The sequence below is a fragment of the Nyctibius grandis genome, chromosome 18, assembly GCF_013368605.1.
Source record: "Nyctibius grandis isolate bNycGra1 chromosome 18, bNycGra1.pri, whole genome shotgun sequence".
Taxonomy (NCBI): Eukaryota; Metazoa; Chordata; class Aves; order Nyctibiiformes; family Nyctibiidae; genus Nyctibius; species Nyctibius grandis.
Genome location: NC_090675.1, coordinates 9,696,855 through 9,710,287, shown reverse-complemented (window position 1 = coordinate 9,710,287; position 13,433 = coordinate 9,696,855). Strand labels below are relative to the sequence as shown.

The 13,433-nt window shown below is 52.0% G+C and overlaps 1 protein-coding gene across 1 annotated transcript; it reads right to left on the bottom strand.

The window, feature by feature from the left end:
• Nucleotides 1-6,189: 6,189 nt before the first annotated feature.
• MRM1 (mitochondrial rRNA methyltransferase 1) lies at nucleotides 6,190-13,020 on the bottom strand. The gene is made up of 5 exons (XM_068415691.1): nucleotides 12,018-13,020; nucleotides 11,522-11,615; nucleotides 9,543-9,663; nucleotides 6,988-7,107; nucleotides 6,190-6,846 (listed from the first exon to the last, which is right to left on the bottom strand). The coding sequence occupies exons 1-5, from the start codon at nucleotides 12,827-12,829 to the stop codon at nucleotides 6,797-6,799; spliced, it is 1,197 nt and encodes a 398-aa protein (XP_068271792.1). The 5' UTR covers nucleotides 12,830-13,020; the 3' UTR covers nucleotides 6,190-6,796.
• Nucleotides 13,021-13,433: the final 413 nt, after the last annotated feature.

The following is a 13,433-nucleotide window of genomic DNA, read 5'->3' as shown; positions in this document are numbered from 1 at the left end:
TTGGGTGCCCCCAGCTCTGCACTCACAGCTGGGGATGAGGATGGGTGGGGTGAAATGAGAGGGGAGGGATTGGATGGGATGGGATGGGATGGGATGGGATGGGATGGCATGGCATGGCATGGCATGGCATGGCATGGCATGGCACAGATGGGAAGGGATGGGACAGGATGGGACAAGACCATGCTGCCCTGGGGATTAGCCGTGCCCAGATCCTGGTGAAGGAAGGTCCTCCAGACCAGGCACAAAGCCCCAGTAGCACACGGTCGCTGGGAACCGGGTCCCGCCGTGCCTCCCCCTCGCTCGGGGTGCCTGTGGTGACGCAGTGGCACAGACACTGCGGTGAGGCTGTGAAGACCCTCTCGGGGTCATCTCCCCATCGTGGTACCCGGCACAACCCCAGCAAAACCAGCCCCATGCAAAGCGCAGCCCCAGGACAAGGCACCGGCATGTCAGGTCCTCGCCTGGAGATGCAGACGGGTGGCCCTGGAAGCAGGAGGGCATCCAATGGGGCAGCAAATACAGCAGCGATGGCCACATTCCTTAAAAACAGTCCCAATTTCCTTAAAACTAACAGAAAAGCATCCGGCCCAAAGCCAGCTCTGCTCCCCAGGGCCAGAGGAGCGAGGCTGGGCTGCCCCACGTCAAACCCCCCGCGGGGGCTCTGGCGGAGGCAGCACCATCCTCCCGTGGCTGCTGGACCACAGGACAATTACACTTCCCATCCTCGTGCCGGGCGATGCAGAGGGCCCTCCCTTTCAGAAGAGCAAATATTTAGTCTAGATAAAAAACCCCAAGAGCGTTTTCCCCAGGTAATGCTAGTAACTAAAATAATCACATTCACTTTGCTGGTTTAATTTTATATTTCCATTTCTACCTTATCTTTTCTCTGCAAGCATCATTAAACCACAGCATAACAAAAATACATGAACTGTTATTCTTTCAAGAGAAGCCATAAACCACCTCAAAGCTTTTCAAGTTTATTCTTATCTCGTACATCTTCCTCTGGTTCTTTTTTTTTTTCTTTTTTTTTTCCCCTTCATGCATTTCTGAAAGGTAGTTTTCCCTAACGTTAAGAATAGTTGCATTGAAAATGAGATGCTGCCTCTGAAAAGCCCCCCTGGAGGATTAAATAAGTAAAATATAGCCAGAAAATAAACTGGAACCTCATTAAAATAATTTTGCAAGAAGAAATCCTACTTTACAATAGGTTTTCAATATCACTTAGAAAATTCTTAGAGTCGTATATATATGTTCTTAATTCAGGACCTTCCATTAAAAAAGACATTACAGAGGGAAGTGAAAGGCCATTTAATACCCTTGTTTATATAAAAATGCATATTAGCACAGATGCAATCTCCAGCAAAAGACTTGGGATACGGTTTGAACAAGCTCCTCTTTGCTGAAAGGTGCTGATGAGGGTTGGCCAAGCTGCCAAGGTGCCACCAGACGCCACCACCTCCTTCACCCACCCAGGGAGGCTCGAGAGGACGAAGGAAAAGGCACATGTGCAGCACCAGCTCTCAAAACGGGCAAAGCGATGGCAGTTTTGGGCAACGGGAAGAGGAGAGGAGGGAAAGCAGCACTGTGCTATCCACTGCCTCCTCCAGGAGGAGCAGGCAGCAATTGCTCCCATAATTAATGAAACATTGGGGTAGCACTAATGATTTAAAGAGGCCCTCAGAGCTCTCTGGTCACCCCGAGCTGCTCCGGGGCTGAGCCTGTCCCCTCTGCTCACTCAGACACCTCAGTAACACCTCACCAGGACCCCGAACCCGCCCGCTCGGGCAGTCGTTGTACCTGCTCTACAAACCTTTCAAAGGCAGCTTTGAAAACGTTAAGAAAGGACATTTATACCCAACCGCAGGCACTACGGCTTCCCTCATGCCAGGGGACCCGGCCGAGCCAGGGATGGATCCGTGGGACGCACAGGACGCGACGTTCAGATCTTCAGAGACAAGAGCTGAGCTCCAGCTTCCCCAGCGCGGGGGCGACGCTGCTGAGTTCGCAGCTTCTAGAACAGGCCAGCGAGAACAAAAATTGGCAGGTTTAACTTTGCATCAATTCCCAGCGTATTGTTACATTTTTTAAATACATAAAACTATTGATCATAAGCAAGGCAATTACTCCTGCCCATATTTAAAGCCATGTGGCAGGCGATAAGGGGGAGCACTGAATCCACCCAGCGACTTCACACGGAGGAGGCAAAAAACCTCCGTCAGAGGGAAAAAAGCCACGAGCGGAGGCTCCTCACCCGTGAGCCCGTGCACACCCGTGGGGCTGGAGGACTCTAAACCAGTCGTGGTTAAATCATGGAAAGTGCCAAGATGGGAACAGGTTTGGACATCCAACTTAACACCAGCTAAAATACAGGTAACTCAAGGATACACCCCCAGGGTACCCACAAATACTTATCTCCAGAGGCTTCAAAAACCATCATGAGCAGAATTACTGTCCCCAGTCCCATTGAAAACACGACGAGAACTTCTTCAGCTACCTCCAAACCTCCATCAGTCTGAGCTGGGCCTGGAAATAGCTTTAATAATCCTGAGACCGAAGCCCAAGGGAGGTTAAAGCATCTTCCCTTGAAGGAAAATAACCCCTTAACCTCCCAGTCAGTCGTCCCCCCCGGTCGTTAGGATGATACTGGGGCAAAACCCGAGCCGTGCGGGCGTTACGCGCGGCACAGCCACTGCAGGAACGCCTCTGCGGTGACCAAACCTGAGCGTACACGGTATTTGGATAGCAAGTTTTGTAGAGAATAAATATCACACTTCAATTTCATGGTAACTTAGGAGGGTTTACTGGCAAATACCATGGCTTTTACATGGTTCTACCAATTACCGAGCAATTACACGTAACCTAGATCTGGAGGACATACAGCAGCGACATAATGTATTCCTCTCTGTGTTAAGAAGAAAAAGGCACTTAATAGAAAACACACTTTCTTAAAAAAAAATTATAAACCCCTCCACAATATTCCTGTGTGACATTATTAAAACTCCACATCAATATCAAACCCAAAGCCAAGACTGCCATCCCATTAACACATCAGTTGTGGGACGATCAATAAAAATTTACGTTAAACTGCACCATATGTCGCTCCCCACAAAGTTTTATTATTCAGATTCATCAGTTTGGTACCTCAGCCCCCGTGCAATTAAATCCCATTTAGCAGCACTGACCTTCTGATTTGAACTTGTCATTCCTGCAGCTGGTTTGGAGTTTAACAGCACTTTTAAATGATGAAAACAAAGTGTCTGTGAATTAACAGAGGGGTACAAGGGGAGCTCTCCGCCGGGAAAGCCCTCCCGCGCCGCCGCCGCCGGCACAGCTCCCGCGCCGGAACGGGGAGGGGGGTGAAAAAGGGAAAGCAAAGAAGAGTGCCAGCACGTTTTAACATGTTGTAGCATATTTGTAAACATCGTTAATCACGGATTAGCAGATGGTAATGTTAATTGCACCTGTGGAAGTAACAAGACCTCAAGGTTGATTACATTTACAAACGCGGATGAGGATTCCCCACCGCCAGCGAGGAAGGAGCCCCGTGGGCGCCGTTGGTGCTCCTGCCCCAGCCCCAGGACCGCGTGTTCCCTTCAGCCCTGGTACCACCTCGGGCTTTGCAACGACAAAGAAGGTGCTCTCTGTCCCAAAGCCCTTCCAGCCTCAGCAAACCTCGTCAGGACCCAGCCATGGATGTGATGGAAGGGGATTTTTTCAGTCGTGTTGATAATCTGTGCACAAAAGCAAAATCTGGGGCATGAGCTGAGCTTCTCGCGCAGGCAGTTCTCCCTGGAGCTGGTTTTGGGGGGATGAAAAGATTTGTGTTCGCCCTCGCCTGAGGATAAAAAGGCCAAGGCGTGGAGCGCATCTTCTGAACCAAGGAGGACAAATATTTTGCCACTGTGCTCAGAGACACTTTGATTATTGAGAAATCATTTTGGAAGGGCAATTACTAAATTTTAAAATCAATTTGGTAAACAAGCCTCTGAAGGGAATCCATGACAAGCAGCAGGGAGGGAAGAATTGACTTTCAAATTACACACACACACTTTATTCATATCTAAATATCAAAGACACTGTATGTACAAACAGAAGTAATCAGGAAGCATGTTTTGATCTTGCTGATGTACACAAAAAATGACAATTAATGTCCTCCTTTATGATATAAAGCCAGGAGTTTTTTACAGTTACATTACAGGGACGATTATAGTCAAGCTTAAGGCTAAAAATAATGAAAGACTATAAAAACTACATTTTAACATTTAAAAATATCCAGGAAATTAACTGGAGAAGCAAGCAATGATCCAATTAATGGATCGCATTTATTAGATCAGGGGCAAAGCGCACAGCACAAAGCTCCATCTCCGAGGGTGCGAGTGTGCAGAGGTCCCCTTGCTCCTTGGGGGTCTCAGGATGGAGCTGGGGCAGGAGGAGAAATCATCAGCCGTGGCAAATACACCCAAAAGCTGGCCAGGCGACGGCGGAGGGGATCCCAGTGAAACAAAGTGGGGCCAAAAGTTACCACGGAGGGAAATGGGTTAAATGCAAAGAGCAGAGCTGTCCGGAGTGGGATTTACTGCACTCACAACAGCCTGTATTGCAGCTCTCACGCCAAAAGTCAGAGCTGCAGCCCTGGTCACACACACAAATTCCTGCCTCTTCACATTCCAGCCTCGTGCAACTCCCAGTAAGCCTTGTCCCATACTCCAGTGCCAAATCAAGGTGCTCTGTGGAGACAGCCCGGCATTCCCAAACACACCAAAGCCAGTGAAGTGTCTCCTCTATTAAAGTACTGCTCAAATAAATTAAAAAAAAAAGAAAAAAGGAGAAACTGCAGTTCCTATGAAATCGGAAAAATACATATACTGACCTGTAGGTCAAGAATAAAGCAATGGCTTTATCCTCATCCCTGCTGCTCCAAAGGAAGGATTCAGTTAGCACCAAGCACTGAATTTTTCCTCTGAAAAATGAGCAAATCTGAGCCAGGGGCACCCCCTGCTGGGGCACCCATGGCTGTGACAGCCCCGGCGGGGTTGGCCTGCAGCCCCTCGGCCCCCAGCCGCCCTGACCCCAGCCCGTTCATTGCAGCATTGGAAAAAAAAAGACACACTCAGCCCACAAAATGCAAGAGCTGCCGTCCCAGCAATGCGCCAGCTCACCGTCACTCAGTGCCCAGCTCGCTGTCAGACTCGGACAAAGCCCTGCTTGCACCACAGCATCGTTTCACAGGGACTGGGGGTTTGTCCTCCTCCCCTGGAGAGGGCAAAGGGGCAGACACAGCTCAGGACACGCGCCGCCGCGCCAGGCGCCCTCTCCATCACGGCCGCAGACACAGAAGTGAGTACTCGACACCTTTGAAAAGCAAGAGCTTTCAATGTGAAGATGTGCAGGATCCCACCTGCAAGCCAGGAGGGCACAGACCTCACGGGGCTCCTCGAGGACCCCCATCAGGGCACGGGGGCAACCGTGGCCCCAAGACACCTCCGTGGCCACTGCACAGAGGGAAATAAGGCCCAAGCTGGGCAATTGGCTGTGGCCGGCCACCACATCTGCCCTTCCCTCACAGGCTGGGCAAAGTCCCCATGGCCACGGCAGCCGCAGAGCTCCACGTCCCGTCCCCCATCCCGGGCACCTGGGGCAGCCCCAGCCCCGCAGCCCCCCACTGCCGCAGCACCCACTGGCTGGGCCCTCCCAGGGACTCATCGGAAAAACCTCCACATCCACAGACCCGTTTACAGACTTCATTTAGCTCAAAGGAAAGTCCTAATTAGTCACTCTGAGTGATTTACTTGTTCATTTGGAAGGGGGGGAGGGGGAAGACTAAGCTGAATTGTTTGAAATTATCCCTAAAGGGCACTGTAAATTAAGTGTTAATGAGGAATCCTATGCAAAGGGCCACAGTAGCTAAATAAAATAATTAAGGTGCTAAGTGATAACATTCATTTGGTTCTTTATAATTTAGCCAGCCTGGTTTTCAACCAGGATATTTGCAAATGAAGCCACCCTCCACCCCCTCCACGCCATCAGCAGGGACAGTGGTGCTGGGGCAGTTCAGCATCCAGAAGGATCAGGAAACTTTCCATGGAACAAGCTCCTGATTCCCCTTCCCACCTGGAGGAAGTGCTCTGTTCCACTAATCACACTCTGGATTTATATATGACACAGAAAGGATTGATTCGAGTCCACAACCAGTCTTTACAGAGGCTTTATTTCGATGGGCTGCGTTCCTCCCCACTACAGCTCTTTTCTAACAGCCCATGTCCATCCCTTGGCAGGGCTGCACACCTGGTTTACAACCACATATAATACGGTGTGTTTTCAGAATTCAAGCAGCAATATGTAAGAGAGAAAGCGCCTCATCGTGAAGGAATTGCTACTGAGCAGTCCCAGATCACACCTGGCCCTCACCAGCAGCCTAAATTCTCTCCACAGCACGAGCACTGTACCAAGTCCCCCACGCAACAAGCACAAAGCTCACAGCCATCGCCGGGTGTTTTACTGCACAAACTGAAGGATTTGGCTGTCTGCTTTTACAACCCAGCTCTGCCTCCCTTCCTTACGGCCGCTCCTCCGAGGTGCCAGAGGGAGGTGTTACCTACTACACGCAGGTGTCTGACTTCAGCGCTAAGCCAGGGTTCTGGTGGCATCACACATCAGCCAAGATGCAGCTCAGGTCAGCAGGGCTCTCCCTGTAACTCGCAGCGGCGGTGAAGACCCCAGGAAGAGCACTTCCATACCCACACCAACAGAGCACAGCCCCAAAATGCCCAGCAGCTTCCTCCGCCACATAAACAATTCAAACACTGTGCCTCAGCTTCTGGCTGCAGATGGAGTGCAGCAGAATACCTGTAGGAAAGTAAAAATAAATTTTAATAAAAAAAAGACCTTTTTTTAAACCACAAGAAAATTGTTCTGCAGGCCTGAATGTTTGATTTCTACATACAGAAATTTGGCCTATGATGCCTTTGTGCTCAGAACTGTTTTTACCAGTAGCAACAGAGACGTTCAGCGACTCGATCCCGGGGTGAAGCGCTCTGCCAGGGGGTATGGCCAGCATCCGATGGCACAAGAGCTGTGTCTCTAGGGAAAGTCCGTCACCTTCACTACCTGCAGAACAAAGACACTGTTCAGGTCAGCTCACAGCCACTGCCACATCCCTTTTTCCCCTCCAGAGTACGGTTCTTGCTAATGCTCTGTCACAACTACACCCTGCCCCTAAGCTCACCAGCAACCCCACCAGCTCCCATGCAACAACAGCCAAGAACTACCAGAGGTGAGACAGGCACCTTACCTGCCTTCCCTTCCTGGCCCAGCCTCCCCAGATCTGATCTCCAGTACCTGCAGTGTTTTTGAGGAATATCTGTGCATCACGCCTGCGTGCACAGCGTAAAGCGCAGAGCCTTGTAGCCTGACTGCAAAGACCCCCTGTGCAAGCAGCCACCGTGCCAGCAGACGGGCTGCTGCCAGAGGGCCATGGCAGACAAGATGCCACAGGCCTGATCTGGTCCAGCAAATCCCACATCCCTATCGATAGTGACGGGTTCAGCCTTTTCAGCACACAGTACCACCAGCTGGGTGCAACTTGTGAATGCAGACGGCTTAACCAGAGGCTTCAATTGATTAGTTGTTAAACCATCCAACAGCCCTGATATGTTTGGGCTGATACACTGGTGAAACAGAGTTGAAATCTATCCCAGGTCATTAGTAGTTGTTTGACTCACACTGTCACAAAGGGAAATGGAAAGGGAGAGGCTTTAAACAATCCTGCGTGCAGACAAGTGAAAATGCAGAAGACCACAGACCTCCCAGCCCGCTCAGCTCCCCAAAGAATTCTTCCACATTCATTATTTAGAGCTACACAGACAGCTACACGGCTGCAAGAATACCCAGCTTGTTTCAAAGACGTGCTCACCCTCTGATAAAACAGGCTCAGTGTGCTGGAAGCCAAATGTTCCCCTTCAACAGCCAGACCCCAACCCCAGCTGAACCTCAGACGCAACACAGAGAAGTTTTACGACTCACAGACATATTTGTCTCCTGAGCCTCTCAAACCACAGTCTCACGGGACTCTCCAACTGGGCCAGCAGCTATTGCCAGAGGTGCCACGGCTCCTGGAGCAATCCTCTCCTCTCTCTGATAAGGGTCTTACGATTCCTAATAAAGGCAGCAATTTTGCTTCCAGCTTTTACAAAGCTTTTTATGGCTCTGGCTGCTTAAAATAATTAGGAACCATAAATTCAGGGCAAAAAGACCTGCACAGAGTGTGACACGAGGGAAGGAGTATTGACTGCATCAGATTAAATCCTAGTTTATACTGGTGAACAAAACACTTCCCACTTCAGATCTTTGACTTCCATCTCTTAGCTTCAGCCCTCACTGACAGGCCCCAAAGACCAGAGTCCACCAATCCCACGGACAGCCTTAAACCCCAAGCAAAAGGCTGAACGTGTGAGAAGAACAAATTACCCAGACACTCTTCTTGCTCAGATATCTAACTGCTCCCAATCTGTTCCTGCTTGCACAAGGCTCCCAGTCTTCAGGGCAGCCAGCCTGCCTGTCTCCTTCGGCAATGACTCCAGCGCAGATATTAAGCTGGACTGTCCAAATCACTCTCTGCCCAGCCAGCGAGGATGCCAGGGGGGTGAATTCAAGTCTGCAAACACTTAACTTACAGGACAATCTGTGCAATGCTAGGAAGCTCACTACCACGCTAAATTATCTCTGCTGCTCTCTGTTTGTGGCTGCAGGTACGCTACATATTCAGATCTAGGACATTTCTTCAAACAACCCCAGCATCAGACGACTGTAATGTTCAATTTTCTTTTCAGTGAAGAGTTAGTGCTCAGCAGAGAGTTGAAATCATTACTGCTGCAAGGTCCGGGAGCTCTCCTCATGCATCTACCAATCAGCCTGCAATCTCCCTTGACAAAAGGATATTTGGACTTTTTCCTGGAGAAATCTCTCATAATTCAAGGTAACGACACCACTGCCGCTCTCACCCCCTTCCTCTCTCCTGGTGTTGTCGTCATTTCTGGGATGCATTTCTTTGTGGTCCATCAGCCGTGCTGCCAGCCTCCCTACTCCCTTTATAATATAGCTCCACACATCTTGTAGAGATGCCAGATTTGCGGTGGTGTCTTGTCAGTATTTCTAGGGGTTCAATAAACATTTTAATTCAAGGAATGTCTTCTGAGCCAAGAAAACCAGAGCATGGGGCAGGATTACAGCCCCTCGATGGCTCATCACCAGCATGACACTACTTCCAAGTGTAAAATCTCAAACCAGCTCTCGTGACAGGTGACACAAAGCAGGGGGATACGGCATGGCCACACAAGGGTGCCTAGAGCAGCACCCCTGGGTGAATTTCTTTCTCTAGCTGCCATGAGGACACCACTCCCTTTTTCTTCACCTTCTGGGAGGCTGCACAATCCCAAACTCTGCCCACAAAAGACAGCACCCTTTGCAAGTATCCTCTACATCACCCCCATCGTTCCCTCGCACGTGCACTTCCACCAAGCCCAAAGCTCTGTAAATTGAAATACCTATCACTATAATAACGGGTTTACTCCACTGAAATTCCAAGCAGCTGATGACAGGAATGTTTTCTGCATCCTCAGGCTTGCTGACCGTTCCCACGACTTCCCAGCCTTCGGCAGTTTTAGCCTAGAAAGGGAAAGGAAACAACTGGTAAAAAAAAAAGTGTTTGCATACATGACTTATTTTCTTTTTAAGCTTGAAAAGTAGGCAATTTTTTATGTTTTCAGTTAAGCTGACTGTTTTTTTTCTAGGTTTTTTTGGCACCCCTTGAATTTTTATCACCAAAGTCCTCCCAGTACCAGCACACAAGCCTTGATTTAAGGAAAAAAAATTTAAAGAAAAAGTAATTTTCCTTCTGGTGTTTATTCCATTTCAGCAAGCAAACAAACAGCACCTGAAAAGCTTGGTTTTGCCCATACAACAGTTCTAGGAAGGTTTTTGCCAGGAAAGCAGACAAAAAGAGGAATGTTAAACAAATTAGCATAAGGCTAATCCACGGAGCAGCACAGTGGACGTTCTCAAGGCCAGGCTCAGCCGTCAGAAGCGCACAGGAACGTTTTCAAACACAAGTGCACATTTCCAAACTCAGATGCCAAAAATCAGCTCATACAAAAGGCAGGGCACTCAACACTCAGTGCCTCACATAACCAAAGAGCCAGCCTTCCCTCCCGCTCCCTAGTAAGAAGAGCCTTAATTATTTGTCTTAGAAATACATTTTAACAATTAAAGAGCCGCTGCTTCTTGCCAGCTTCATTTCCTGTGAAACTGGCACTTTTTACATTATGTTATATCAAATTTACACCAGCCAGGCAGTGCCAAGGGTTAGGCCAGTGAATCTGGGTCCAATTAAATGAACTGCTGCAATGGCTCAAAATGTTAATAATTCAAGCTTTACAGCAACAAAGTGATTCTTCCAGCTGTTTCAATTAAATATCAATGTATTTTATGTGTCTTTCATTTCACCATCATCCAGAGCTCCAGCTACCACAGACCTATTGTACAGCTGGACAAGGGTTTCCTAGCACCAAGCGGGAAGAGTCCACGTTCACCTCTGCTTTGTCTCCTCACCTTCACCCCAGACCACGATGAGCTCTTCCTCAAAGGGACACAGGCATGCAGTGACCCCAGGAGCAGGGACCAGATGCCTCCGTTCCCCTGAGGGTCTGCAGCCTCTGCCCTCCCACCTCGTGCTGAACCCTCCAACCCCACTCCGCTCCCCCAGGACTGGGGGATCCCACACGAACAGGGGAGGGCAGATGAGAGCCCACGAGCACACAGCATTCAGCCGGTCCCCAGCCCAGCCAGGGCACAGGGGACCTCCAGAGGAGTCAGAACAGTCACATGGTGCTATCACAGGGGATGGACACACTCCGCCAATTCAAAGCAACTTCCTCGGGTTTGTTTCAGTTTAAATCATTTCTTTCCCACGTGCATTCCCTTTCTCTTCCAGCACGTTCTGCAAAGGGCCCTATCTCACCTCACCGCACAGGTACAGCGTAAAAAGATTCCCAGCAGCTCACGCCAGCCCTGGTTTCTCCTCTCTCCCCTGCTCCAAAGGCTGCCCAATGCTGCCATCGTGTGCCTGGGCCCCAGGATGCTGCCTCTGCCATGTGCTGGGCAAGCCCTGCTGCAGGCAGCAGCGCTAGCTCCGGTCCCCACGGAGAGAAAGGGAGACAGACCCCGTCTTACCGAGCTCGCAGTCTGAGCACAGGAGACAGACGCAGCGGTACCCTGCTATCGCCATCTCCCAGAAAAACACCCACAATACAGACCGCTTACCGCACCCGATGGGACAGGACTGGGGGTGCGTGCCCGTCAGAGGTGGTCCGACAGCACAGACCACCGGCAGCAAACAGGAGTGCAGAGCAGGGGCACAGGACACCGCAAACAACTCGGTCCTTTTCCTGTACCTCCTCTCTGTTCAATGCATGCAATAACTGAGGTTTCTTGAAAGTAAAGGAAAAAAGAATATGGATCATTTTACCTTCAAAAAGCTCCTGAGATCATCTGTGCTGTACACATCGAAGACCTCCATAGCTCCAGAACTAGCTTTGCTCACTGTTGGAGTCAAGGGGCAGCTGCAAGGAAAAAAAGAAAGGAAAAGTGTCATATGAGAGCAAAATAGGAAACCCAGGAGAATTTTTGTTTCTGTATTTCCTTCTCTTGCCTCTGCAACCCAGTTCCAACTAGTTCACTAAAGATCTCGCTCACTATACAGTTGTATTTTCCTACAGAGAATAGGGCTCAGAAATTAACCCAGGAAATAGGTTATAGCAGTTTTGTGCACAGATAGACAACTGAAACACAAAATGGGTTAAAACAAAAAGTACCCAGGGAGGTCCCTTACCAGCCTGGAATGCAAAGCTCAGTCCTAGAAAGCCTTCTAAAGAAGCTGTCGAGCAATGCAGGCTAGAAACCTCTTTGGGAGCCAGCAGGAAAAGAAAAAGAGAAGGTGCAGGAGCAGACAACCAGCCCCATACCTGTTCCTCTGGCTGGTCACCACTCTGTCCACCCCCAAGAAGTACGCAGAGCGCAGCAGTGCCCCCAGGTTCATGGGATCCTGGATCTGCTCCAACACCAGCCAAATCAGCTGTCGGTTCGGATTCCCTTCATCCCTCAAATCGGGCTTTTCAGCTTCCTCCAAACTCTTGAAACGGAGCGGAGTGGCCTCCAAGCACACTCCCTGGTGGACCTGCCCTCTGCAAAGCGCATCCAGCTCTCTCCTTTTGACGTGGTGCACAGGGACTCCCCGGGCCGTGGCCTGAAGGACAAACTCGCTCATCACCAGCCGCCGAGGGCCGCTGCTCTGCTTGAGGAACAACCTGAACAGGTCCCTTCTCGACTGCGAGAGGGCCAGGGAACACGGTGCGATCCCAAACAAGATCTCCGAGCCTTTAGTCCTCTCCATGGACAGAGGCCTTCGTTCCAGCCGCTGCCTCGCCTTGGAGACGTCACCCTCTCGCAGGCTCCACGGCTCCCGGGTGGCCGGTGCAGCCCGTCTGGCCCCTCTCTCGTACGACTTGTGCCACGGCCGCGGCTGGCTCTGCGGGGCCAGGCCCCCGGGGGAGGCCCAGGGGTCGGTCACCACCCGAGAAACCTCCGGGAGGGCCGGGGGGGGCAGCTGACCGCCGCCATCCCCACCTCGGGGTGGCCTGTCCTCATCCCGGCCTGCGGCCGGCGGGGGCCGGGGCTCCCGGGCGCAGCGGTACCTCACCCCCCGCCACCACCGGCCGCCGTTACCGGCTGACAGCCCCACGGCCCGACGGACGGCGGACTTGAGCGCTCGCTCCATTGGCGCCCCAAAGGCCTTTCCACGAAGGGAGGGGCAGCGCAGGCACCGGCGGCCGGCCCACGCGAGGCGGTCGGTCCCGCACCACCCCACGGGGCACGACCGCGGCTGGCAAACACCGAGCTCAGCTCCACAGACAGCCCGGCCGCACCACCGGGCCGGCGGCGGGGGCGCGGGCACGCGCGGGGCGCCCCGGCACAGCAGGGGGCGCTACCGCTCACGGCGGGCGCCGCGGACACGCGTGGGCCCCGCCGCCTCCCCGATCCCGCCGCCCGCGTGCGCCGCGCCGCTTCCGGGCGGGCAGGCGGCCGCACCACCGAGACGTGGGGGTGGAGTGTCGCGCCCCGCGCGGCAGCGCCGCCTGGCGGTGGGAGGGGGCACAGCCGGGCCGGGCCCCGCCTCGCTCCCGCCCCTGACAACGGTCGCGCCGGGGGGGAGCGGGCAGCCCTTGACCGCCCCGCACCGCCCCGCACCGGGCCCTGCTCGGGAAGGAGAGCCCAGCCTCTGCTCCCAGAGGGAGGAGGGCAGCTTTGCCCCCGCGCCCTGGGCCGAGCCGGGTCACCCCCTTAGGGGCAGGGCTGGTGCTGCCCCGACCCCCCCTCCCCAG

What these genes read in the sequence shown, in the direction of transcription:
- MRM1 (XM_068415691.1), bottom strand. Translation starts at nt 12,829, where the DNA reads ATGGAGCGAGCGCTCAAGTCCGCCGTCCGTCGGGCCGTGGGGCTGTCA. An exon ending in ATCTCAGGAGCTTTTTGAAG is followed by an intron (nt 9,664 to 11,521) that starts GTAAAATGATCC and finishes TTCCCTTTCTAG; the next exon opens with GCTAAAACTGCCGAAGGCTG. An exon ending in GAACGTCTCTGTTGCTACTG is followed by an intron (nt 6,847 to 6,987) that starts GTAAAAACAGTT and finishes ACTTTCCTACAG; the next exon opens with GTATTCTGCTGCACTCCATC.